Source organism: Capricornis sumatraensis, chromosome 2 (genome assembly GCF_032405125.1).
Source record: "Capricornis sumatraensis isolate serow.1 chromosome 2, serow.2, whole genome shotgun sequence".
NCBI classification, from domain to species: Eukaryota; Metazoa; Chordata; class Mammalia; order Artiodactyla; family Bovidae; genus Capricornis; species Capricornis sumatraensis.
Window position 1 is genome coordinate 176,092,803 of NC_091070.1, and position 26,760 is coordinate 176,119,562.

Below are 26,760 nucleotides of genomic sequence, written 5' to 3' on the forward strand. Positions count from 1 at the left end.
CTTTCACTTTTCACTTTCATGCATTGGAGAAGGAAATGGCAATCCACTCCAGTGTTCTTGCCTGGAGAATCCCAGGGACGGGGGAGCCTGGTGGGCTGCTGTCTATGGGGTCGCACAGAGTCAGACACGACTGAAGTGACTTAGCAGCAGCAGCTTCAAGAAAAATTATTTATATAAGCATCTTACTCCTTGCCTGTTTTACATCTAAAAGTAAATAATAAATCTCTCCTTGAAATTAGGACTGTAAAGGATATTCTAGGAAACATTAACTATCATGAAAATACATAAACAGCAGTCAAAATGTTGGAGATTATATTTATTTAATTGATGCAATTCTTTCTGTCTATAAAATATACAATCATATAATAAAGTTTAGCAAACCATGTGTTTAGCCTGAAGTAATTTTCTGATTATAAATGCATTATTAAAATAAAATAAATTAACAAATTCTGTAGTTATAATTATTGTCAACAATTTTAACTTGTATATGAAAATTAAGTGATTTACATATGACCATTATAGTGTTACACTATGAAATCCTTACAGTCTGCAATATATTATCTTGCATTTTATAGAAAGACAAATATACAGTCTGATTAAATACTATTTAATACAGTCTAGGCCTACATATTTGAAAACTTGAATCATCTATTTTAACTTTTTTATCTGTAAAATGGCAATAATAACTAAACTTTTGTTATTTAGTCACTAAATTGTGTTTGACTCTTTTGCAACCCCATGAACTGTATAGCCCACAAGTCTCTTCTGTCAATGGGATATCGCAGGCAAGAATACTAAGTTAGCGTTTCCTTCTCCAGGGGATCTTTCCAAACCAGATATTTAACCTGTGTCTCCTGCTTGGCAGGCGGATTCTTTACTACTGAGCCACCTGGGAACCTCAAAAATTAACCTTATTGTTGTGAAAGTCGCTCAGTTGTGTCCAACTCTTTGCGACCCCATAGATGAGCCTGTCAGGCTCCTCTGTCCATGGAATTCTCCAGGCAAGAATATTAGAGTGGGTAGCAATTCCCTTCTCTAGGGGATGTTCCCAATCCAGGAATCAAACTTAGGTCTCCCACAATGCAGGAGCATTCTTTACTGTATGAGCCACCAGGAAAGCCCTTAAGTAACCCTAAGTGTCCCATAAAGCTTTTTTTTTTTTTTTAATTGTATAAATTCTTAATAGTTAAGCACTCTCCTTAGGAGAAATGTACTTGTTATTATTTTCTTTTATTATAGTGAGTAAAATTATAAGCTCAAAATTTACTATTCAAGTATCCAAGAAAGTGATATATACTTAAAAATAAATTTATTATATTCTTGTTTTCAGTTATCTTGTTGCTACTTGTTGAAGACAAAAATTGCTGCTCCACTTTCAGGCAGATTCATCATTCACTATAATGAGAAATATATGTCTTAACATATCTATATATAGAATAATAAATTTTATTATTATAACTATATTATAGTGTTATAAAAATGATACTCTACTATAGTACAATATGCATACTATTATATCAATTATAATATTATAATTATTATTTTTTAATATGGTTGGGCCAAAAGAAGGTTGAGTGCCAAAGAATTGATGTTTTCCAACTGTGGTGCTGGAGAAGACTCTTGAGAGTCCCTTTGACTGCAAGGAGATCAAACTAGTCAGTCGTAAAGGAAATCAACCCTCAATATTCATTGGAAGGATTGATGCTGAAGCAGAAGCTCCAATACTTTGGCTACCTGATGCATAGAGCCAACTCATTGGAAAAGGTCTTCATACTGAGAAAGATAGAGGGCAGGAAGGGAATGGCACAACAGAGGATGAGATAATTGGATGGCATCACTAACTCAATGGACATGAGTTTGAGCAAACTCTGGGAGATAGATAGTGAAGGACAGGGAAACATGGTGTTCTGCAGTCCATGGGGGTCACAAAGAGTCAGACACGACTTAGCAACTGAACAACAACAACAATATATAGTTTTGTTGGGCTTTCTTGGTGGCTCAGTGGTAAAGAATCTGCCTGCCACTACCAGAGATGGACATTCGTTCCCTGGGTCAGGAAGATCTTCTGGAGAAGGAAATGGCAACCCACTCCAGTATTCTTGCCTAGGAAATCCCATGAACAAAGGAGTCTAGTGGGCTACAGTCCATGAGAGCTCAAGGGTCAGACATGACTTAGTGACTAAAGGACAACAACAAGACAGACTTGCTTTTGTTCTCTGCAAATCACTGGAACTGAGTCCTGCCATAGCTGGTGTAAATACACACTTTTCAGAAAAGTTTGTAGGATATTAGGAAGATACATATTGTTAAATACAATACTTTAATTTTGCAAGAGACCTAGTATTCTTGGTTACAAGTAAAATAACTTTCCTTTTTTTTTTAGTAACATCACATTTTGGGGGGTAACATCATGTTTTTAAAGCCAGTGTTGAAGTGCAAGAAAAAGAACATTTGATGATGCTAGAGACCAGCATACCAGTCTTAGTGGTTTCTTTTTGACAAATAAAATAAGATCTTAAAAAATAAATTTTCTAGTTTTTCTTTTTTTTTTTTTTAAGTGCTATCACTGTCCTGGTTGGTCCAGCATACCCTTAGTTAAGTGCCTGAGCCTCTGGGTTAAAGTGATTTTAAAAGAGTTAGTGGGTTATATGTGGAAATATTGTATGAAAGCTTTTTGAAAAGTTCCTTGTTTTGGGCTAAACTCCTTTTGTGTATTCCTGGCTCCCAGGTTTTAGTAAACATTCTTGAAATATAACCTCATTTACTATTTTTGTGATGTCATATACTTAACAAAAATAATACTATGTATAAATTTAAAATTATAAGACTATTTGGTCATTATAGAGTAAAATTCCCAAATTACTATTTAATTCTATATACTTAGTCATAGTAAAATAACATAATATCTACTTGCTAGTTATTCCTGTCTCTGCAGACTTCTAGGTTGTGACCACTTTGACTTGTAGTTCAGTTCAGTCACTCAGTCTTGTCCGACTCTTTGAGACCCCATGAATCGCAGCACACCAGGCCTCCCTGTCCATCACCAACTCCCGGAGTTCACTCAGACTCACGGCCATTGAGTCCGTGATGCCATCCAGCCATCTCATCCTCTGTCATCCCCTTCTCCTCCTGCCCCCAATCCCTCCCAGCATCAGAGTCTTTTCCAGTGAGTCAACTCTTCCCATGAGGTGGCCAAAGTACTGGAGTTTCGGCTTCAGCATCATTCCTTCCAAAGAAATCCCAGGGCTGATGTCCTTCAGAATGGACTGGTTGGATCTCCTTGCAGTCCAAGGGACTCTCAAGAGTCTTCTCCAACACCACAGTTCAAAAGCATCAGTTCTTCAGCGCTCAGCCTTCTTCACAGTCCAACTTTCACATCCATACATGACCACAGGAAAAACCATAGCCTTGACTAGACGGACCTTAGTCGGCAAAGTAATGTCTCTGCTTTGGAATATGCTGTCTAGGTTGGTCATAACTTTTCTTCCAAGGAGTAAGCGTCTTTTAATTTCATGGCTGCAGTCACCATCTGCAGTGATTTGGGAGCCCCCAAAAATAAATTCTGACACTGTTTCTACTGTTTCCCCATCTATTTCCCATGAAGTGATGGGACCAGATGCCATGATCTTTGTTTTCTGAATGTTGAGCTTTAAGCCAACTTTTTCACTCTCCACTTTCACTTTCATCAAGAGGCTTTTTAGTTCCTCTTCACTTTCTGCCTTATTTGTATTTAAATGATGAGACCAATCGAAGAAAAAGAAAACATTCATTGTGTGCATTAGGTGGATGCTAATTATCACTTGCTTGTGCTTCTTATTTCATAGCCCTTTCCTTCCTGCACTTTCAGTATTTTTCAATGGCCTGAGTTGCATTCAGCTGCCTCTTTTTCCTGCTACTCAAAAGTAGAAAGTACACAGAAAAAGTCCTTAAGGTACAAGTTCTTACTTAAAATATGGTCTCCTGGGGATAAGACCTTGTTCAGTTACGTGTCTAATCAGTTTTTATCACCCTGTAGACACTGCAATATTTAACAAGTGTGGATAGGGCACTTAAGTTGTGACTGAACAATAAATAGACCAGACCTGGATGCCAAGCACTACAACTCCCAGCTTCACATTTCAATTATATTTAAATGAGAATGCTAATGAAAGTGTTTAAATGTTCATTAAAATTAACCTTTCAAATTCACAGTGCCAGTGGGCACTCCTGAAAATACTAAAGTTTGAGATTTAGGTTTCCGACCACTACTGCACAAATGAAAAATTCAGGAGGGTTGAAATGTCAAGAATGCTTTGAAATAAACATTAAATTGACTAAGAACTTTAACTCTAACTCAAGGTTCATGTTCTCTTACTGTTTTTTGATGTGATTACTAATAATCATTTAATGCAATAATGTTCTTGGATCTAAAGAAGAACAGGCGGCATACCAAATAAATTCAATAATTGTAACCCAAGAAAGAATTATGGTAGAGAATATTGAAGGAAAGTTACAGGGCTCAAAATAGCCTGGAGTTAAAATGCCCCCTCCAGGTCTTCCCCACCATTCTATGCAAAACAAAGAACTCACTCACCCAAAGGAAAAAAAAAAAAAAGGATATTAAGGTTGATTATGCCCAGCTCCCAGCTGGGCCAGCCTCTGGCCATCTCCAGAATTCCCTGCCCTAGCCATTTAAGAGATAACCACTCCGAACAACCTTGGAGAAGAACAGGCCCCCTTAAGACAGTAGCTTTCCACATATATGCCTATATATAATTACTCTTTTCTTGGGTTAATACAGCAGCTCACTAATCTGACTGCTACCCCTTCTCGCTTCTGGCCTCATTAAAGGTGTCTGTTCCTATAAAGTGCCAGTCTTCTTCTTTTTCACAACCTCGCTTTCTCTAACTCCCTTACCCTACAAATATTGTATGTTTAGTTGAATTATAAGCTTGAGAGACACTTTAAATAGCCACAGTCCATTCAGTATTTGGGGAAGAATTTCACCACAGCTGTCCTTAGCAAGTGAGAATCTACTGCATTTTAAATGTCACCAATATCTTCAGAAAATTCATTAAGATGTGTTGTTACATTTGGAAGGTTTCAACCTATGATAATTAGAATAAGAGGTTTTCCAGAAAGCATGAGGCTATACACTCAACACTAGATTTGTGAGATTTACGTGGGGCAAAGGATGTCTTAGCAGTAGCACTGCAAATCACTTGAATTTAAAGGCAAAGCTTTGAAGCCCAGATATGAAGCCTTTTCAGAAACCAGAGGGCAATCCAGAATTCTTTACGCAAGAGTAAGGCCTGTGTGGGTTCTGGGATAAATTATGAATAAACCTCTACAAGAGCTTATCATTGAAGGGAAATGACCCAAAACATGTAAATATAATCTAAGATGTTATATGACAGAAGTGTGCACATTGTACTGGGGAGCCTGGAGAAAGGGCACTCAGCACAATCTAGGATTCATGGAAATTCTGATGCAGTGATCAGTCAGTGCCTTGGATGTCCCCAAGCATTTTATACATTTTATTAAATTTTAATTGAAGATCAGTCAATAAACCCAAAATTTCTTAAGTTTCTTCTATGCATTTGTTTTACCTTAAGGCCAGTAAAAAACAGAAAAAAATGGTGGAGTCTCATGAATCACTATAAGGTGTTCATTCATTGTTCCTTTTTCATTCACTTCCCTCTCCAAATCCTTTCAACTCTACAGGGATGGAGAGGAGTACACATGTATGCTGCTCTGAGTAGTGGGGCCAAGAGAAGGAAGCGCTGCGGCTTTACACAAGACTCTGGGCTAGATGGTGCTATCCTTTCTGCCTCTTTCTGCTTTAAGTCTCTCGTCTTGATGTTTTGTTTTTTTTTTTTAGATCATATTCTCTCAACCATTATCTTAAGAAACGCAACTTCAAGTCTTGCTTCATATATCCACATATTTGCATGCATCAATAATTTTCCTTATTTTATCACAGATAGTAATTCATAGACAATAACAAATTTTTGAAGCATTTCTTTTTCTTTGATGTTTTAAAGTTTTTATTAACACAGTTGGATTAACATCTACCATATTTGTTAATTTTTTCAGGTCATTACCCTTTTTTTTTGTCCCTATTTTTGTCTTCCATTGTTTTTTTTCCATTTGTGGTTTTCTGTGATTATTTTATATAATTTGATTTTCTCTCTTTTTCTTAGCATATTAGTTATACTTAAAATTTTACTGTTTTTTTAACTAATTTATTTTTAATTGGAGGATAATTGCTTTACGGAGTTTTGTTGTTTTCTGAACCATTTCTAAAGCAGAAGTGAGGTCATAAAACCAAGATAGACCCATAGAAAGTAGATCTTTCCATAAAACAACTGCCTATCATAGAGATTACTTTTTAAATTTTATAATGATCCTGTTAGGTATGTATTATTATTCTATTTTCTTAAATGGAGAAACTGACTTCAGAATCAGTTCATTATTGTAGCTGTTCATTCATTCACTGAACAAGTGATGAGCTTCTACTTGCCAGGCTTTATGGTACCAGAGACACATCTTGCCATCAAAAACCCCACAATCTTAGTAGAAAAAAAAGTTGTATGTTCATCACACCATTTTAATTTCCTGAATAGCAAAAAGGCTGGATTTCTCTGCCTCCTACATCATACTACAGCAGTACTGGGGCCATATGATTGAGTTTTGGCCAGTGGTAGGTAAAAGTGCCTGTGTGTGTGCTAAGTTGCTTCAGTCATGTCTGACTCTTTGCGATCCTATGGAGAGTAGCCCTCCAGGCTCCCCTGTTCATGGGATTCTCCATGTAAGTATACTAGAGTGGGTTGCCATGCCCTCCTCCGGGGGATTTTCCCCTCATCTCTTATGTCTCCTGCTTTGACAACTGGGTTTTTAACCAATAGTGCCACTGAGTAAAAGTAATAGAAGCCATTTCTTGGCCTGGCCCTGGAAAGAATCTTCACATTTGATCTTTCGGTTCTCTCCTGGATGGGCTGCCCAAGCTCAATTAACATGGCTATTATATAAGGGAGCAGTGCTTCTTAATTTGTGTCGAACTGTGACATGAGGAATAAATAAACTTTGATTGTGTGAAACAATATTTGAGGTTTAATTTGATACCATAGATAGCCTATTTTTTCTTTCTTGTCTAATACAAAATTTTATGGGGGAGACAGTCATTAAACAATTGAATAACAAAAACAGAGAGGCCGGTAGGAACCTGAAACGTCTTGAAGTTGAAGATTCTTCAGTCACTATGTCAAGCGACACAGATATTTCTCTTTCTTCATATGATGAAGATCAGGGATCTAAACTTATCCGAAAAGCTAGAGAGGCACCATTTGTCCCCATTGGAATGGCAGGTTTTGCAGCGATTGTTGCATATGGATTATATAGATTGAAGAGCAGGGGAAATACTAAAATGTCTGTTCACCTGATCCACATGCGTGTGGCAGCCCAAGGCTTTGTTGTGGGAGCCATGACCCTTGGTATGGGCTATTCCCTGTATCAAGAATTCTGGGGAAAACCTAAACCTTAGAAGAGGAGATGCTGTCTTGGTCTTGTTGGTGGTGCTTGTTTTAGTTAGACATCTCATATTGAGGTTATATGTTTATGCTGAAAATAAATTGTTTGGGTCAGACAAGAACATGGTAATTTGAATACTGGCTTCCTTTCTTGCAGGCTTGATTTGCCTGGTGACCAAGTTACTGGTGACTAGTTCACTAGCTAGGTCACTCAGGAAGTCAGAGCAGCACAAAAGAAACATGTCACTTTTAAATACACTTGATAGTGGTACCTGTCCACCTTCTTAACCTCTTCTGTTGAAATTAGTTCTAAAGAAGACTACATGCCAATCCTGAAAATGCTCCCAGTTGCTACAGAATATCATATGCTTTTGATGTAATGTAGGAATCCTATTTACCCCAGTTAATTTAACTTTCTGACGGCCTTGTGGACTGAGTACTGTGTCAAGGGCTGGTTGGCTCTTGAGGAACTCTTTCAGAACAGTGCATGGAATACAACATTATAAACCTCCCTGCAAGTCTGTGTGTGTTTTTAAACCAAACCTAAAAAGCTGGTAACAGAGCCACTTTGAAGTAGTATTTATTTTAGAATCATAGTTATAAACATGAGTAACTTAACTTGTAGATCCCTTTTAGCTCTTTTGTAATTGCAGAATTATATTTTGCTGCTGTTATATTAGAATAATTTTAAATTATTTTGAAACATGTATTTTAAGGGCTAATGCAAAGGTAAATGAAAAACACTTTAAATGTGGGCAGTATGTTTATTTTCTCCAAAAGAATCATCAACTAAATGAAATGCCTATAATGGAAGTCATTGATGAGCAGCTGGTTTGGTCAGACATTATACAAACTTTGGTATAGCACAGAATGCTTTGTTGTACTTGTGAAATTCTCGTCTAACCTGAATTTACATTCCATGGTGATAACATGGTAAATGTAGTGTTATTAAAATAAATGAACACATCAAAAAAAAAGAATAACAAAAACAAAATTGCCTGGAAGGGAATAAAATGAGTACTTTGAACTGGAATAACAAAGGAAACATTTTGTAATAGATTGGATCATGGTTCAGAAATATTCCCTTCCCAATCCCCATGTTTCCAACGGTACCACTGATGTTGGGTTTGGCTCTATGACTTGCTTTGGCCAACAAAAGAGGAGGAAATAATAATGGACCAGTTCCCTGGTAGCTCAGCTGGTAAAGAATCTGCCTGCAATGCAGAGACCTCAGTTTGATTCCTGGGCCAGGAAGATCCCCTGGAGAAGAGATAGGCTACCCATTCCAGTATTCTTGGGCTTCCTTGGTGGCTCAACTGGTGAATAATCCACCTGCAATGCAGGATACCTGGGTTCGATCCCTTGGTTCCGAAGATACCCTGGAGAAGGGAAAGGTTACCCACTCCAGTATTCTGGCCTGGAGAATTCCATGGATTGTATAGTCCATAGGGTCATGAAAGAGTAGGACACAAACAAGTGACAGTCCCCACTTTGAGTCCAGGTCTTAAAAGACCTTGTGTGTTTCTCTTCATACTGTTACACCTGTACCATGGGTAAAGGTTGTGAAATTGAGCATATACAGATTAGCCTACTGGTTCTAGGAAGAAAATGAGAGATAAATGAAGCAGATACCTTAAAGTAATAGCTTCATCACTGGTTTCTTGGACTCTTAACTGTAGCTACCTCCAATTTTATAATATAATCTAGAGATAACTTCCTAAAACATTTCACCATATATGTTTTACTCAGGAGCACTAAGAATGAAGAAAAGAAGAACTAACATTTACTGAGTGCATGTGCTATTCCAAACATTATCCTGGGTAATTAGAGATGATATTTCTTTCAGATTGGGTTCCCCTGGAAGGAGACTGCCTAATATAAAGATTTGAGAATAAATACTTTATTTGGGAGACAACCTTAGAAAACACCAGTAGAAAAGAAGTGAAACAGGGAAGAGACGGAAGCCAGTAATCAGTACATAATGGAGCTATTGTCACTCTGGGCAACAAAGGCTCATCCATGTGGAATATACCTCAGGTGAGCCATCAGAGGGTGAGAAACGTGGACTATTTATTCTCCAGCTCTCATCTGTGAATGACTGAAGGCTGCACCTGGAGCCATTAATCCCTCTGTACTTCCCAGCTTCACTGGACATAAGCTGAAAGGAGGGTTTCAATAAAATTTAACAGTGCTTGCACTTAGATGCTGTGAGCACATGCGTATGTGCATGCTCACTTGCTTCAGTCATGTCTGACTCTGTGCAACGCTATGGACTACAGCCTGCCAGGCTCCCCTGTCCATGGGATTCTCCAAGGTAAGAATACTGGACTGGATTGCCACACCCTCCTCCAGCCATGAGTACACAGTAGAATGTCAATATTCAGGAGGGCTGGGGACGGCTCCCAACAGCTACAGAACAGAATCTTTTTTTTTTTTTTTTAATTCCTTGTAAATATTACCACTTTATAGAGGTTTTCCCTGATCACTGAAAGACATATACCCCAGTTTACTATCACTTGTTCCTGTCCTTCTGAGTCCTTATCACAATTGTTTCCTATTACTTTGCTTCTTTTCTTGTATTTCTATATTTGTTTCTAGACTGTGAACATAATGAAGCCAAGAACTAAGTTTATTTCATTCAACACCACCTAGTACAAAGTAGGAACCCAATATTTGCTGAATCAATTATTGAATTGATAGCGCTAGATAGTGTAATCTTTACTGGATAGGAACACAAAGGCCATACTGGTGGTGACAGAATTCCAATCCAGGAAAGGATGACCTAAAATCCCATACTCTTTACCACACTGTGATAATGATATCATGCTGTTTTCCTATTTCCTGCCTCAGAAAACTCAATTATTTCCTATTTGCTACATCATTAAATCTAAATTCTGCATAACTTCCAATTCCTTCTATAACCTAGCTAGTAAGTGCATCTTAAAAAGATCAGGGCACAAACACATTATAGAATGAATGAAATGTTGCTTAAAACCATGTATAAAAATGACTTGCAGGTTGCTTATTGTCAAAAAATTAGTGTCGTATGAGAAAAGAGCCTTATGTCGCTTCTAAAAAGTCCGAAATAAAAGGCTAAATGAATATAAATGTAATTTCTAGAGCAGTCAGAGGGGTGGGTGTTAATGATGGTGCACTTAAGACCATTTCCGAGGCCAAAAATGACTGGAACTCAGACAAACTGATGACAGGACAGCACAATTCCTTTTATCCATGGATGATGACTGATTTTGCTATAGATGTTGGGCCTAAACAAAAAACACTCTAACACACAAGCAACATGAACTAGGAAAAATGAGGTAGGAAACAAGAGAGCAAGAAAACAATGTATTTCTACTTATATTTGCTAAGAATATGTAGATTCTTTCATTTACATTATTTCATTTCAACCTTAGGACCAGGTCATTAGCATGACTGTAGGGCCCAAGGAAAGCAGGAACCTAATTTAGCGTTCAGTCATGCAGTAACAAAATTACTGAAAGAAGAGAGTTGCAGCCTGAATACTGACAGTGAAAATTCACATTCGAAATAATTAGGTAATAATATGACTTTTTTTCCCTCTCTTTTTTAGAAGAGAAATGTGGTAGAATGTATTGACTGATCAAACATATTTGAAACATTTCCATATGCTATTGCTCCTCTTCATGGGTGCTTCTTCCTATGGGAGGATCATACTTCCTGCCCAGTGATAGTAGCCTAGGTCATGTGACTCACTTAGGCTAATGGAATACAAAGCCAAAGGGAAGCTTTAAGCCAGCCTGCCTGTGCTCTTTGCTGTCTGTGGCAAATCATAGCTATTGGCTCCATTTTCTCTCTAGATCTTGGAACAGAAAGATGATAGAATGGCGCCCCAGCCAATACACAATCAACATGTAATGGTAGTGAAAAATAAATCTTGGTTGCTGTAAACACAAAGGTTTAAGGTTGTTTATTATTATAATGATAAAAGTTGTGGTCAGAGAAGTAGGTAAAAGTGTCTTTCTCATTCTGGGAAAGTTTACAATTAAAAATTGAGATCTTAAGGAAAACCACTTTCCATTCATAACTCATAAAGTTTAATGTAAGAAAAATTTATAAATGGTGTTTTTAATACTGAAAAGACTTTGACAGGTTAGAGCATAAGGGCACATAATTTCAAATGAAAAGACAAATTATTTATTGAGTTGTAACATTTATTTGAAATGTGCTGGAGAATTTTATTGGTTAGTAATAGTACAGTAACCCTTACAAATGCCTGAAATTTACTATATTTATACATTTAATTGATAAGATTTGCAAGAGTGTTTTAAATCTTTAGGGAGGTTTTGCTTGTTACAGCAGGCTTTGAAATACATTATAAAGAAGATAAATATATTCTATTTATGAAGAAAATATTTAACAAAAAGTTTAAATAAACGTTTTAAAGTGACAAAATGTAACAAATTTATAAATAGAATAAGATTTGTATGTTTTCTTAAAAATATTTAAAAACTAGGTTTCAGTTAAAAACTTTAACTTTTATAAAATAAAAATTAAAAATTGCATTAGCCATAGATAATCTTCACTGTGCACAAAAGTCATCCTATAACATTTAAAAATCAACAGCAACAAAAGTCACTATGAAGTGATAAAATATTTCTCATTTTATAAATAAAGAAATGAAGGCTTAGAGAAATTAAATTTGCCCCAAACCAAAATTATGGTAATACTACAGCTTTTACAATGGCTTTCAAATGCTTCATAAAATGCACTTTATCATCTTCTTTTTGCATTTAAAATGTTAATGCATGTTCACTTATAAAAGCTTTCTAAATCATTGTATAAAGTCTTAGCTATTATAGATATTTGTATATTGAAAAAAATTATTCTCTGATTTTTCTTTTGAAATGTTTGCTTTGCCACCTGGATGGACTATTCTTTAAGAAGAGAAGAGATTTTTCCTACCTGAAGTAACTAAAATAAGCAAACAAACAAACTGTACATAGCAAGTTCTTGGTAAGTGCTCACTGAACTAATAAAGACGATGCAAAAAAAAAAATAAGCATTTTCTTTTATTATTACTTTATTTCCTTTTATCTTCTTCATAAAAGAATTTGAGGAGGTTTATAATAAAAGACAGATATAATCTAGGTTTAAGTAAAAAATATTAGAACCATAAAAAAGAAAAAAAAGTAAAGATCTCATTTTCGGTTCAGTTCAGTTGCTCAGTTGTGTGCGACTCTTTGCGACCCCGTGGACTGCGGCACACCAGGCCTCCCTGTCCATCACCAACTCCCAGAGTTTACTCAAACTCATGTCCATTGAGTCGGTGATGCCATTCAACCATCTCATCCTCTGTTGTCCCCTTCTCCTCCTACCTTAAATCTTTCTCAGTGTCAGGGTCTTATCCAGTGAGTCAGCTCTTTGTATCAGATGGCCAAAGTATTGGAGTTTCAGCTTTAGCATCAGTCCTTCCAATTAATATTCAGGGTTGATTTCCTTTAGGATGAACTGGTTGGATCTCCTTGCAGTCCAAGGGACTCTCAAGAGTCTTCTGCAACACCACAGTTCAAAAGCATCAATTTTTTGACGCTTGGCTTTCCTTACAGTCCAACTCTCACATCCATACATTACTACTGGAAAAACCATAGCTTTGACTAGACAGACTTTTATTGGCAAAGTAATGTCTCTGCTTTTTAATATGCTGTCTAGGTTGGTCATAGCTTTCCTTCCAAAGAGTAAGTATCTTTTAATTTCATGGCTGCAGTCACCATCTGCAATGATTTTGGAGCCCCCAAAATAAGGTCTGTCACTGTTTCTACTGTTTCCCCAGTTATCTGCCATGAAGTGATGGGACCAGATGCCATGATCTTCATTTTCTGAATGTTGAGCTTTAAGCCAACTTTTTCACTCTTCTCTTTCACTGTCAAGAGGCTCTTTAGTTCTTCCTCACTTTCTGCCATAAGGGTGGTGTCATTTGCATATCTGAGGTTATTGATATTTCTCCCGGTGATCTTGATTCCAGCTTCTGCTTCATCCACACCAGCATTCTGCATGATGTACTCTGCATATAAGTTAAATAAGCAGGGTGACAATATACAGCCTTGACATACTCCTTTTCCTATTTGGAACCAGTCTGTTGTTCCATATCCAGTTCTAACTGTTGTTTCTTGACCTGCATACACATTTCTCAGGAGGCAGGTCATGTGGTCTGGTATTCCCATCTCTTTCAGAGTTTTCTACAGTTTGTTGTGATCCACACAGTCAAAGGCTTTGTCATAGTCAATAAAGCAGAAGTAGATGTTTTTTTGGAACTCTCTTGCTTTTTTGATGATTCAGTGGATGTTGGCAATTTGATCTCTGGTTCCTCTTCCTTTTCTAAATCCAGCTTGAAGATGTGGATGTTCATGCCTCAATGAAACTATGAGCCATGCTGTGTAGGGCCACCCAGGATGGACGGGTCACAGTGGAGAGTTCTGACAAAACGTGGTCCACTGGAGAAGGGAATTGCAAAACACTTCAGTATTCTTGCCTTGAGAACCCCATCAACAATATGAAAAGATCTCATTTTAGGACTAACGTTTAGTGTGAGTTAGTATGGGATATATCTCTTTGCTTCCCTGGAAAGGTGGCAACAGGGCAAAAGTAGAGGTCACACATATTCTTAATTTGTTTAAACGAAGCACATTAAGTCTGATGCAGAACTCTTGTGCGTGCTAAGTCACATCAGTTGTGTCCAACTCTTTGTGACCTTATGAACTGTAGCCCTCCAGGCTTCTCTGTCCATGTAATTCTCCAGGCAAGAATACTGCGAAGGGTTGCCATTTCCTTCTCCAGGGATTATTTCCAACCCAGGGATTGATCCCAAGTTTCTTATGCCTCCTGCACTGGAAGAGTGTTTCTTTACCACTAGGGCCACCTGGAAAGCCTGCAGAATTCTTAATGGGGATTAATTTGTTGATTCACATAATGTACAACCTAAAATACCTGTTAAGTTTATCAGTGACCAAATTCCATACTTTTCCAAGTTTAGAAAAGAAACAGAAGACCTTTCAATAAATAAAGAATAGTGATTAAATCAAAAGCATGATTATCATCTATCTATATTTCTATGTTAATAGCCTTTTACTATTGAGTGTTTTTATGCTATTTCAAAGGTACATCTCAAAATTAAGTTATTATATGTTAACACACACACATTATACAAATGATATATATGTGTACATACACACAAAAACATTTGTGTAATTTTGGGAATTTGAAGCAATAATTTATATAATCTTCTGGAATCCTAATGATCAGAGATTTGAATTTATTATTGGAATAGATATGTAGACATGTAATGAGTGATATATCTTTTAAGGACTTTAAGGTTATGCCATCCTTAGACAAACTAGTGTGTGTGTGCTCAATCATGTCTGACTCTTTGCAACCCCATGGACTATAGCCCACCAAGCTCCTCTGTCCATGGGATTTCCCAGGCAAGAATACTGGAGTGGGTTGCCCTTTCTTTCTCCAGTGAATCTTCCTGACCCAGGGATCGAACTTGTATCTCTTCAGAATCCTGCATGCTTAGGCAAATTCTTTACCACTGTGCCACCTGGGAAGCCCATGGAGGAAACTAGAGTTAGTACAATTCAAGACTGAAATATAACCTCCTCTTAAATCCACATGGTCTTATCTAAAATTTATCAAAAGCATTTAGAATTTATAGTGAAATAGAAAAATTGAGCAACAACTTTTTGAAACAAAGTGAAATGAGATTTTTTTTTATCTTGAAGCATTAAACAATTAGAGAAAGTATATAATTTATTCTTTTACCACTTATAATCTTAATAAGTAATTCCAGAGAGATTCATTTCCATGAGAGTTTTCAAAATTAAGCAAATCAGGACAGGTAAAAGTGAAAGGTAGTTTGTGAATCAGAGGTAAGATTTATTCAAAAGCTTTGATGTTTTCAGACTCTTAGGTGATCACAAGAACTGAAAGCACTACATAATTGAAGGCTGGAGTCTGTGCAGATGGATCATTGAGCTTGGAACAAGCCACCTTATGAACTTTGCTTAATGATGGTGTGGATAATACATGGTACTAGAAATATAAGTTACATTTATGTAATAAACATTGCAATTGGTCCTAGGAGAGGAACACATGTTTGCATAATGACTGGTCATAAAACTGCTCACCCTTTTCTGACTGTCACTGATTTTTTTAAACAGAAAAAAGTCATTATGGCTATTAAGCACATATTATAGTATGCCTAGAATACTGCCTACATTTCAGAAATCATCAGAAATATTCATGTTATTAATATGCTTTCCAAGTGCTATAATTACATATTCAATCAAAACTCACTTTTTAATTCTTTATATATTTTGAAGTTCACCTCTCAATTACAGTCAGCCGTTGAGTCAAGAATTAGAGTGAGCCTTTAACAGTCTCTTCTCTTTTTCCCCTTCCCAGTTAATTTTATAACAAATTTAGTTAAGCGTTTGGCCTAACAGGAGAGGAAAAAATAAAAACAAACCTGAAAAACAAAACAGCCTTGAAAAAAGCTTAGAAATCATTTTGCAGTTAATGATGCAGGAACCATTGCGCCAATGTGGATTATTTCTAGTAATACTGTCTAGGCACAGTATTATTATTAATAATAGGATGCCAGCAAAAATGTTGCTGATCACAAAAGCTGTCAAGTTTAAGGTCATCTGTAGTGCTTGACTTTAAAAGAGAACAATAAGAACTGATGTACTTTATGATGTGCTCTATCTTGCTTGACAGTAAACTGATGGGCATGTGACATGTCAAATGTTACAAGTGAAAAGAGGTTCTTGATTAAACATGGTATGTGAAGACCTGTAAACCGATAGGTAACATTATTCAATCTTCAGGCGTGCAGCCAAATGGCACAAAAAGTCATATATAGTTCTGCTTTTAAAATTAAAAAGGAACAACTTCCCTGGTGGTCCAGTGGCTAAATCTCAGCACTCCCATTGCTAGGGAACTGGGTTTGATCCCTGGTTTAGGAATTGTATCCCACATGCCATAACTAAGAGTTTGCAAGCCCCAATTAAAGACCCCGCATGCTGCAACTAAAACCTGGCACAGACAAATACATACATACATATTAAAACATTTAAAAAGGAAGTATTTAGTTTTGGGGTTTCACTGGTGGCTCAGTGGTAAAAGAATCTGCCTGCTAATGTAGGAGCCATGGATTTGATCACTTGGTTGGGAAGATTCCCTGGAGAAGGAAATGGCAACCCACTGCAGCATTCTTACCTGGGAAATCCAATAGAGAGAGAAGCCTGGCTACAGTCCATGGGGTTGCCAAAGAGTCAGGCATGACTTAGCAAATGAGCATGCATGCATTTAGCTTTGGTCTTGATGACAGGAGTTTCAAATTCACACAGAATGAAACAACACAATGCCTGACTTTTGTATGTGAATGAATTTAAAAGTATTGATGTGAAAATTTTCTTGCCTTTATATCATATGGACACACTGTCAATTCAAATAATCGAAACATGTAAAATGTAATCTTTCCTTTGGCCTCTCTAGTAATGGAGATACCATTTAAAAATCTTTGCGTACAAATACTCTTTGTGTACAATAAAAATAAATTAAGGTAACTATTTCTAAGATAGCATGCTCCAATTAAATAGTTATGTTTTCTTTAATAAAATCAGAGAATTTCCAAGGGGGCAAATATACATTCTTTGCTTTTAGAACTTTTATTTTGTAAAAACACTTACTTATTCCGTATATAGAACAATGTCATATGGATCAGAGGTAGTAAACGTGTCACTCACATGTAGGCAGCTTGGCTCCAGAATCTGTGTTCTAGACTATACCTATCTGATCTATGCAGCTAAGCTTACGGTCTGTGATTTTTGGATACCCTCTCCTTCCAGTCAGATCAATGATTTATTATAAAAAGAATTAGTGCACTGAAAGAAAAGGAGACTTTATGAAGGAACTTCTTTGGAGAGGTTATTGCCATTGTGTGAGCACCTTTCCATCCCAGTGAGGATGCTCTCTTGGCGTTGGCCTTTCATTCTGAAACAGGAGTTCTAGATACTGAAGAGCAGTCTCATCATGATAGGGATAACCCGTAAGAGCACCTGCCAGAACTGGTTCATGATTGCTGAGTGCCACGAGTGCTATAGGAGGAGACAGACATATCTCCCACTTCTAAGGATTACATGAGGAGACATTTGCCCTAAACTTCCTGAGCTCTTACCCTACTGTCTCCTTTCCAGGGATGTGGAATGGGGTTATCTGATTGGTAAGTTCTGAAGAAGACATTTTGGGTCCACACCACCTCCCACTGACCAGCTGCTGGGGGCTTCCCTTCTCATCACCCCAAGTGGGCTGCCTACATCCGGACTCCCTGGAGAGCTGACTCCCATGTCTACTGTCAGAGGCAGAAGGTGGATGTGCCAGGGGGCTCTCAGAGGAATCCCCAGCTCTCAGGAAGGCGGCTCTGGGAGCCCAGGTCTATGGCTCGAGGCCAGGAAGCCTTGAACTTGGGCCAGCTTGGTCGGGATCCATGTCATCTCCCCAGAAGATTCCCCAGCTGCAATGTTCTCCAGGTCTGCCCATGAGAGCAGGTCAGGCTGGTCCCCCACAGAGCAGGGATCCAGCTCCCATTCACGTGTGGCCTTGGAGCCATAGAGCTGGCTTACCTGGGTGTGTGTCTGTTTCTGCAGCTAAGAGTGTCCTGAGCCGGAGCCTGCTTTGTAGACAGCTCTGTGGTTTCAGAGGGCTTCCCAGGTGGCGCTAGTGGTAAAGAGCCCGCCTGCCAGTGCCGGAGACCTAAGAGATGTGGATTTGATCCCTGGGTCGGGAAGATCCCCTGGAGGAGAGCATGGCACCCCACTGCAGCACTCTTGCCTAGAGAATCCTATGGACAGAGGAGCCTGGCAGATTGCAGTTCATGGGGTCACAAAGAGTTGGACACGACTGAAGCGACTTAACACATACTGAAGAACTGGGCACAGATGCTGTGTTCAGAACCCCTCTTTTCCCTCCTAGCGCCTGCCTAGGACATCTGGTTTTGCCCTGCAAGTTTCCAGCTGTACAGCAATATGGCCCATTGGAATGAAGTTACACGAGCTAATTCTTAGGAAGATCATGGGAGCCAGGCACATTAGCCACATCCTCCAATGTCAGTTTTATCAGTAATAAAAATAAGTAGGCAAAAAGTAAATGTTGGTGATGCAAATGGCACTTGGAAAAGTTTTTGATGAGACCAGGGCATGGAGTCATCGTCTTTCAGTATTAGCAAGTAGGATATGCAAGATTTGATTGGGGGTTTACTGCAACTCACAGCACTCTTATTCCCAAGCAAATGGTTGTTTTTGTGCAGACGAGGCTGTTTTATCAACACTATATTGACCTCACTGATTGTATTGGGCACTGGCCACAGTGTTTAAGCTGTTGCAGTTAGATCTTGAGCTCTAGGCTTGATCCTCATGTAAGCACTGTCCATGGCCTTATAAATCAGAGAACTCTCAGTGTGGATGGTCCCACAGAAGAGTAGTGAATTTGATTAGCAAACAAATGAAAAGTAATAGGGAGTCGTTATAATGAAGAGAATCCTAGGTGTCCTCTCCTAGGTGGAATTGAGAAAGATAACAAACATACCATTGAAATGACTGCATATATAAAGGCCACAAACAGAAATAATAAAGTCTGTTTGGAGCACCTAGTCTGTAAGAATTGAGTTCGTTAAGGTATCTGGGGGAACTGGAATGGTATGAAAAGGAACATGCTTTAGCTTTATTATTATAACAGAAGAAATACACAAATAAAAACAAAATAAAGGAAAACTGGCTAATTACATTGGAGGAACAGAGAGTTTTCCTTAGGAGAAATATTGAGATTTTATAAGATATATTAGACAGACAGGGAGAAGAAAATGGGAACTTTCAGGCCAGTAGAAACAAATATTAAAAAGAAACAGATAGACCCAGCTCTGATAAATTTTAAAGGAGGAAGTAGAAAAGCAAAAGATGTTTCAGTTGTACCAAGTCAAACAGTTATGACTGTAGCTTAAAGAAATATAACCAAAGCAGAGAGACAGAATTTCAGAGAGCAATCTGGAACGAATCCCCAAGAGATGGCAGGGCCTGGGAAACTACAGAGGATGTGGCCTTTCAAAGCTGTAGATAAAGACTCCAGAATGACAGCAACTGGGAACTACAACTCAAAGAAAGCGGACACAGTACCAAAGCATCCACAAAATCTGGACAAATTTAAGGATAGAAAAGTATATTTAAAGCATTATTAGGTGAGTTTCAAAGTGACGAAATCATTATAGGTGAGGGTACAGGCATTGTCTTACCCTAAGAAAAACACTCCAGAAATTTATACAGTTATCAGTTTAAAGGAAGATCCAGGGCTTCCCTGGTAGCTCATACTGTAAAGAACCCATCTGCAATGAGGGAGATCTGGGTTCAATCCCTGGGTTGGGAACATCCCCTGGACGGAACGGCTACCCACTCCAGTATTATTGCCTGGAGAATTCCATGGACAGAAGAGCCTGGCAGACTACAGTCCATGGGGTCGCAAGGAGTGGGACACGACCGAGACTGTCACTTTCACTTCTTTTCAAAGGAGACACATTGCAGGAAAAGGCATGCAGAATAATAAGAGATGGAGTCTCGGCTTGATTTTGATCCTGATTTCATGGGAAATTTCTCCCTCAGTGTGATTATCCAACCCAGACAAGTGAGGATGAAAATGATTGCTTTGAATAGTGAATTATTTTGAAAGATTCAGTATTTATTGATTTAATAGCTCTCATATAGAAGACCTCATGAGATGAAGCTTAGGAAAATATATTACAAAAAATATATTTGAGTCCCAAAGCAGCGAAAACCTAAAAACCAAAGTACTAGGAAATAGTTGTTTTACATTATTAAAGAAAGAAATAGATCAACACCAGTTCAGTTCAGTTCAGTCGCTCAGTCATGTCCAACTCTTTGCAACCCCATGAATCGCAGCACGCAAGGCCTCCCTGTCCATCACCAGATCCCGGAGTTCACTCAAACTCATTCCACCGAGTCAGTGATGCCATCCAGCCATCTCATCCTCTGTCATCCACTTCTCCTCCTGCCCCCAATCTCTCCCAGCATCAGAGTCTTTTCCCATGAGTCAATTCTTCGCATGAGGTGGCCAAAGTACTGGAGTTTCAGCTTTAGCATCATTCCTTCCAAAGAAATCCCAGGGCTGATCTCCTTTAGAATGGAGTGGTTGGATCTCCTTGCAGTCCAAGGGACTCTCAAGAGTCTTCTCCAACACCACAGTTCAAAAGCATCAATTCTTCGGTACTCAGCCTTCTTCACAGTCCAACTCTCCCATCCATACATGACCACAGGAAAAACCATAGCCTTGACTAGACGGACCTTTGTGGCAAAGGAATGTCTCTGCTTTTGAATATACTATCTAGGTTGGTCATAACTTTTCTTCCAAGGAGTAAGCGTCTTTTAATTTCATGGCTGCAGTCACCATCTGCAGTGATTTTGGAGCCCCCCAAAAATAAAGTCTGACACTATTTCTACTGCTTCCCCATCTATTTCCCATGAAGTGATGGGACCAGACATAGGAACAATTTAAATTCTCAGAAATGGTTGATTTTCCAGGTCAAACTGATTGGGTCACAATGCCTAAATACGTGGTCAGACATTATTCTGGAGGCTTCTGTGAGGGTGTTTTTGGATGAGATTGATATTAAATTAGTAGAATTTGAGTAAAACCAATTACCCTCTATAATGAGTGTGTTTGTGTGTGTGCACGCACACACACGCACACGTTCACACATGTGCACTCAGTCATGTCTGACTCTGAGACCCATGGACTGTGGCGTGCCAGACTCTCCTGTCCATGAACTTTCCAGCAATAATACTGGAGTGGATTGTCATTTCCTACTCCCCACATCTTCCCGACCCAGGGACTGAATGTATGTCTCTTGTGTCTCCTGCATTGGCAGGCAGATTCCTTACCTCTGGCACCACCTGGAAAGCCATAATGAGTGTGAGCCTCATCCAATTAGTTGAAGTTATTTCTAGAAAAACTCTGACTTTTCCAAAGGAAGAAGGAATTCTGCTAACAGATGGACTTTTAGATTTACATATCAGCTTCTTCTTGGTTCTTCAGCCTGCATATTTTGGACTTGCCAGCCAAAATAATCAGGTGAGCCAATTCCTTTGGAATACACACACACACACACACACACACACACACACACACACACACACATGCTATTGTTTCTGTTTTTCTGTAGAATCCAAACACCCTTATCCGAGTTTCAGATAAAGAATAATATTTTCATTTTAAATGTACTCTAAATGTTAAATAAGATATAAAAATGTATTTGTTGTATATATGTATTCAAATTTATCCAGATGCCTTGCCAAAGAATTGATGCTTTTGAACTGTGGTGTTGGAGAAGACTCTTGAGAGTCCCTTAGACTGCAAGAAGATCCAACCAGTCCATTCTAAAGGAGATCAGTCCTGAGTGTTCATTGGAAGGACTGATGTTGAAGCTGAAACTCCAATACTTTGGCTACCTGATGTGAAGAGCTGACTCATTGGAAAAGACCCTGATGCTGGGAAAGATTGAGGGCAGGAGGAGAAGAGGGCAACAGAGGATGAGATGGTTGGATGGCCTCACCGACTCAACGGACATGGGTTTGGGTGGACTCTGGAAGTTGGTGATGGACAGGGAGGCCTGGTGTGCTGCGGTTCATTAGGTCGCAAAAAGTCGGACATGACTGAGTGACTGAACTGAACTTGTATTCTATCTGGCAACGTTAACCTAAAATCAGTAGAACAATAGAAAGAGATGAAGCACTAAGTGTCTACTTTACTTCTGTGAAAAAGATAATACAGAGATTCTACTCAAGCCCTTCCCAGAACAATCCAATGTTGAAGAAGGAAAGTTTCTTGAAAGAACAGACACTTAGCCTCATTAAGTCTCTAGAGGCATACATTTCTGAAGAAACAACAGCTGATTTAGGCCATGAATGTGCTGAGGTTAATTCTCCAGATGAAACAGATGACAATGACAGCAGTTATAAAGGTCTAAGCAATTCCATGGTTTTCTTGGTGGTTCAAATGGTAAAGAATCTGCCTGCAAAGCAGGAGACCTTGGTTCAATCCCTGAGTCGGGATGATCCCCTGGAGAAAGGAATGGCTACCCACTCCAGTATTCTTGGCTGGAGAATACCATGGACAGAGCAGCCTGTCAGGCTACAGTTCATTGAATTCTAAGAGTCAGACATGATTGATTGACTAACAACAAGTAATTCCATAGCAGTACACGTGGCAAAAGGCACTAGGGTTCTAGGACTAAAGACCCTTGCTCATCAGACTTTGTAGAAACCATGCTATTGGTCAGACTCACATTCACCCCATATCTGGCACTCCAAAAGGCAACAATTTTTAGAGGTTTGAAAATAGTGCATGCAAAAAAAGTGAAAGTTTTAGTCACTCAGCTATGCCCAACTATGCATGATGCCAAAATTAACCTCTGGATGGGAGGGTTCTTCCAGTTACATTTAAATGCAAGAGTCATAGAGTTTAAACTGGTTTGGCTAACTCCTTCATCTCTTTATTTGTGAAGTTCTACATATTCTGGTCCTCCTACTTAAAAGTGCCCTCAAATGTCTATCTAATCATAAACCCCCTTAACTTTGCTCTTTGTTCTACACTATGAATCACCTTCTATGGATTATAACCTACTTATTTTGTTTAATGTCTTTTTTCCCCAACAAAAGCATAACTTTGTTGAGACAGGAAATGTTTGCCTTTTTTGATTTTTAAATTTTTTCTCACTATGTATCACAAACACCCAGAACAGCGAGACAGGCACACATGTGCACTCAAACAGTAGATATTTGTTGGATAAATGAATGTAGTTTAATCATATTGCAGAAACCTTGCTAATCATGTAGAACATTATTTGGATAGTAAGTCGAACATGAAGTGTTAAGACTTTGGTCTACAGTGGTCTTGGAGTTAAATCTACACTGCTTCACCTCTCTGCCCCCAATGATACCAGAAGAGTTCATGAAAGAATAGCAGTTTATATCTGGGAGAGATTGCCCTAATTAATTCCCCTCTAGTTTTCTAAGGGTTTAATGTTTAAGCTCTGTAGCTTAAGACATAAAAATTATAAGCAACATTGTAAGTGGTGATGTTTCTCCACTCACTTATTTTCTGTGTGGAGAGATATTTTCAACCCTATAGATCCTCTTATCTCTTTCCTAACTCGTACTAGGAAATGCAGTGATTTACCTTATTAGTAAATTTTAAAGAATTTGACACGTGTAGGCTAGCCCCTTCCTCCATCTTTCTTTGGGGTGAACCTGCTTTAGGGAAGACAAGGTACACTGATCTGTTTCTCAATGCTATACATTTTGTAGAAGGAATTCCCCACATGAGCAGGCCCATGGTTTTCCTGAACTGGTGTGGCTGAGTTAAGAATGCATTTGGGTTAAGTATGCATTTGTAGTGAGAAGTCAATTGTTGTCAAACATCTCAGTTATGTCTTCCTATCCAGCTTTTAAAAGTAATGAGATTGATGCTTGATCTCTAATTTCCTGACATCTTATCAATACCTTAATTGGTTCCAAAATTATTGTGGAAAATTGAAGTTATTTATTGGATTCCTTTGAACTCCAATAGGGGCTTTGCAGGTGGTGCTAGTGGTAAAGAACCTGCCTGCTTATGCAGGAGACGTAAGAGATGCAGGTTGATCCCTGGGTCAGGAAGAACCCCTGGAGAAGGGCATGGCAATCCATTCCAGTATTCTTGCCTGGCACATCCCCATGGACAGAGGAACCTGACAGGCTACAGTTCGTAAGGTTACAAAAAACTTAGACACAATTGAAGCTACTTAGCACACACAGGCACAGACTCCAATAAATATCATGGCGTGAATCGAATTTCATCATTTACAATTTGTTAAATTTGGGGGGTAAACTTTTATTAGCATGATAATTGTATATCAAATATTATCCTTAATGCTAGTGGTAGATAGATGAGTAAGATGTATCTGTCTGCTCTTAAGCAACTTAGAACCCAACTAGGAGGAAATAAACATGCAAGCAAATGGTAAAATACTGTGCTGTAAGTACTGCATTATTAATCTGTGCAAAGTGTTTCAGGGACCAAAAGGAGGGCATTCCTTCCTGCCATCTGCCAAGGAGAGAAGGAGAACCCTTCACAAAGGAGGAATAAATTAGTATGGTAGTTACTACTGAAATAAATGGAAGAATGTAGAAAGGGCTGAAATTTTATGTGAAAATATCTTTCACCCAATAACAGAACCAACCCTTAGCAAAAATATGCAGCAAGTGAATTTGTTTTTAAACTCTTCACCTATATAACCATTTTTTGACCTTTCCTTTTTCTTTCAGAGCATCCAAAGTTCTCTCGAGATTTGATTGTTTGCTGAGATTCGTGATCTAAAATCACTTTTATGTTAGAGAGTCTTAAGATTTGACTAGTATTACCCTTGAAGGAATTTGCATTTTAAAAAGTCCAGTGATGATTCAAGACCTAATTCAAATGAATGGCTTGCTAAGCCAGAGGTGCCAGTAAAATTAGTGCTAGTGGATTTTTTCTAAAATTATGTCTTACATAGAGTCTTGGGACAAATATAACTGCTGATAACTAAGAAAGGTGATTTAAACCTGTGGCTATTCCAGAGAAAAATTCAAGACATATTTCTGCCTGAATTTCTGTTACCACCTTGAACGGAAAAGTTATCTAAAATATACCAATTTTGTACTAAGCTTGCATGAGCTTGATTTCAATTTTTTAATTAGTCTAAGAATGTTCAGTCTATGAATCTAATTTAATCTAATCTCCTTTTAATTCTATCTTTATAATATATCATTCCCAAATTATTAGTAACATGTATTAATTTCAAATGTGCTGATAAAATTCAACTTAAAAATGCAACTTTGTTTTTTTGTTATGACACTGTATAGTCACAATCTAAGATATTAATAAAAAATCAAACAAATAATAAGATTTTCAAGCTAATAAGAAATCACTGACCATTTGTTTCTTTTGAGTCCCCTAGTACGAAAATCATGTACATTATTCCTTTGACTGTTGTAGGACTTAAAAATGGTCACTGTAAAGAAAGACCTCAGAAATGAGAAGCAGGAAAGACTAGTTTTCTAGAATGGATATGCCAAACTAAAGAGATAAACAGAGTTGAGTAGGAATCTATAATTCAGCAACTCTGATGTTTTAGATACATGCATGCTAGTTTCTAACTCTTAAAGCTATACACACATGTTATATACCTTTCTTTGTATGATAATTTATGCTTAAAAAAATTTAAAGAATTAAGCAGGAAGTGAATCCTGGAGAGCTAAAATGAGGGCATAGAATACTGTGTGTAGGCATATAGCATGGAACTGTAGGAATAAGATAGCTTTTGGAGACAAACTTAACATTGGCATCCCAGCTTTGGCACTGACTGGTTGTGTGACACTGTATGAATTATTTAACATGTCTGAGATCCTACAGCCTCATCTATGTACATGCGGGCTAAGTCGGTTCAGTCATGTCTGATTCTTTGTGACCCTATGGACTGCAGCCCGCCAGGCTCCTCTGTCCATGGGATTCTCCAGGCAAGAATCCTGGAGTGGGTTGCCATGCCCTTCTCCAGGGGATATTCCAGACCCAGGAATTGAACCTGCATCTTCTGCAGCTCCTGCACTGCAGGTGGATGTTTTTATCACTGAGCCACTGGGGAGCCCCAGCCTCATCTATACACTATAGCCAACAATTAAGCTTGACAAAAAGGAGGGCTGGCCCTAGAATGGAAGGGAGATGTAGAGGAAATGAGTTTCATTCCAAACAAGAAGGAAACTGTATTTTAAGAAAAGCTATAAGAGCAATTGAAGATAATGGAAACACAACTGCCCACAAATTATAGGGCTTAGATAGGGAAAGAGGGCTCTGCATGATAAATAGAGGCCAGGAAGTTACTTTAATATCATTGGGGGCTTCCCTAATGGCTCAGATGGTAAAGAATCTAACTGCAATGTAGGAAAACTGAGTTCAATCCCTGGGTCAGGGAGATCCCCTGAAGGGAATGGCTATCCACCCCAGTATTCTTGCCTAGATAATTTTATGGACAGAGGAGCCTGGCAGGCTACAGTTCATGGGGCCCAAAGAGTCAGACATGACTAAGCAACTAACACTTTCACTTTCAGATTCCTGATCTGCCAATTACCACCTCTTCTGT

At 38.3% G+C, this 26,760-nt stretch overlaps 2 protein-coding genes across 3 annotated transcripts in view; one reads left to right on the top strand and one right to left on the bottom strand.

The window, feature by feature from the left end:
• LRRC7 (leucine rich repeat containing 7) overlaps nucleotides 1-26,760 on the bottom strand; it is a 496,743-nt gene that overhangs the window by 464,730 nt on the left and 5,253 nt on the right. The window lies entirely within an intron of this gene.
• On the top strand, nucleotides 7,195-8,112 carry LOC138073583 (HIG1 domain family member 1A, mitochondrial). The gene has a single exon (XM_068965410.1). The coding sequence runs from the start codon at nucleotides 7,241-7,243 to the stop codon at nucleotides 7,520-7,522; it is 282 nt and encodes a 93-aa protein (XP_068821511.1). The 5' UTR covers nucleotides 7,195-7,240; the 3' UTR covers nucleotides 7,523-8,112.

Coding starts and splice junctions, on each gene's coding strand:
- LOC138073583 (XM_068965410.1), top strand. CDS start 7,241: ATGTCAAGCGACACAGATATTTCTCTTTCTTCATATGATGAAGATCAG.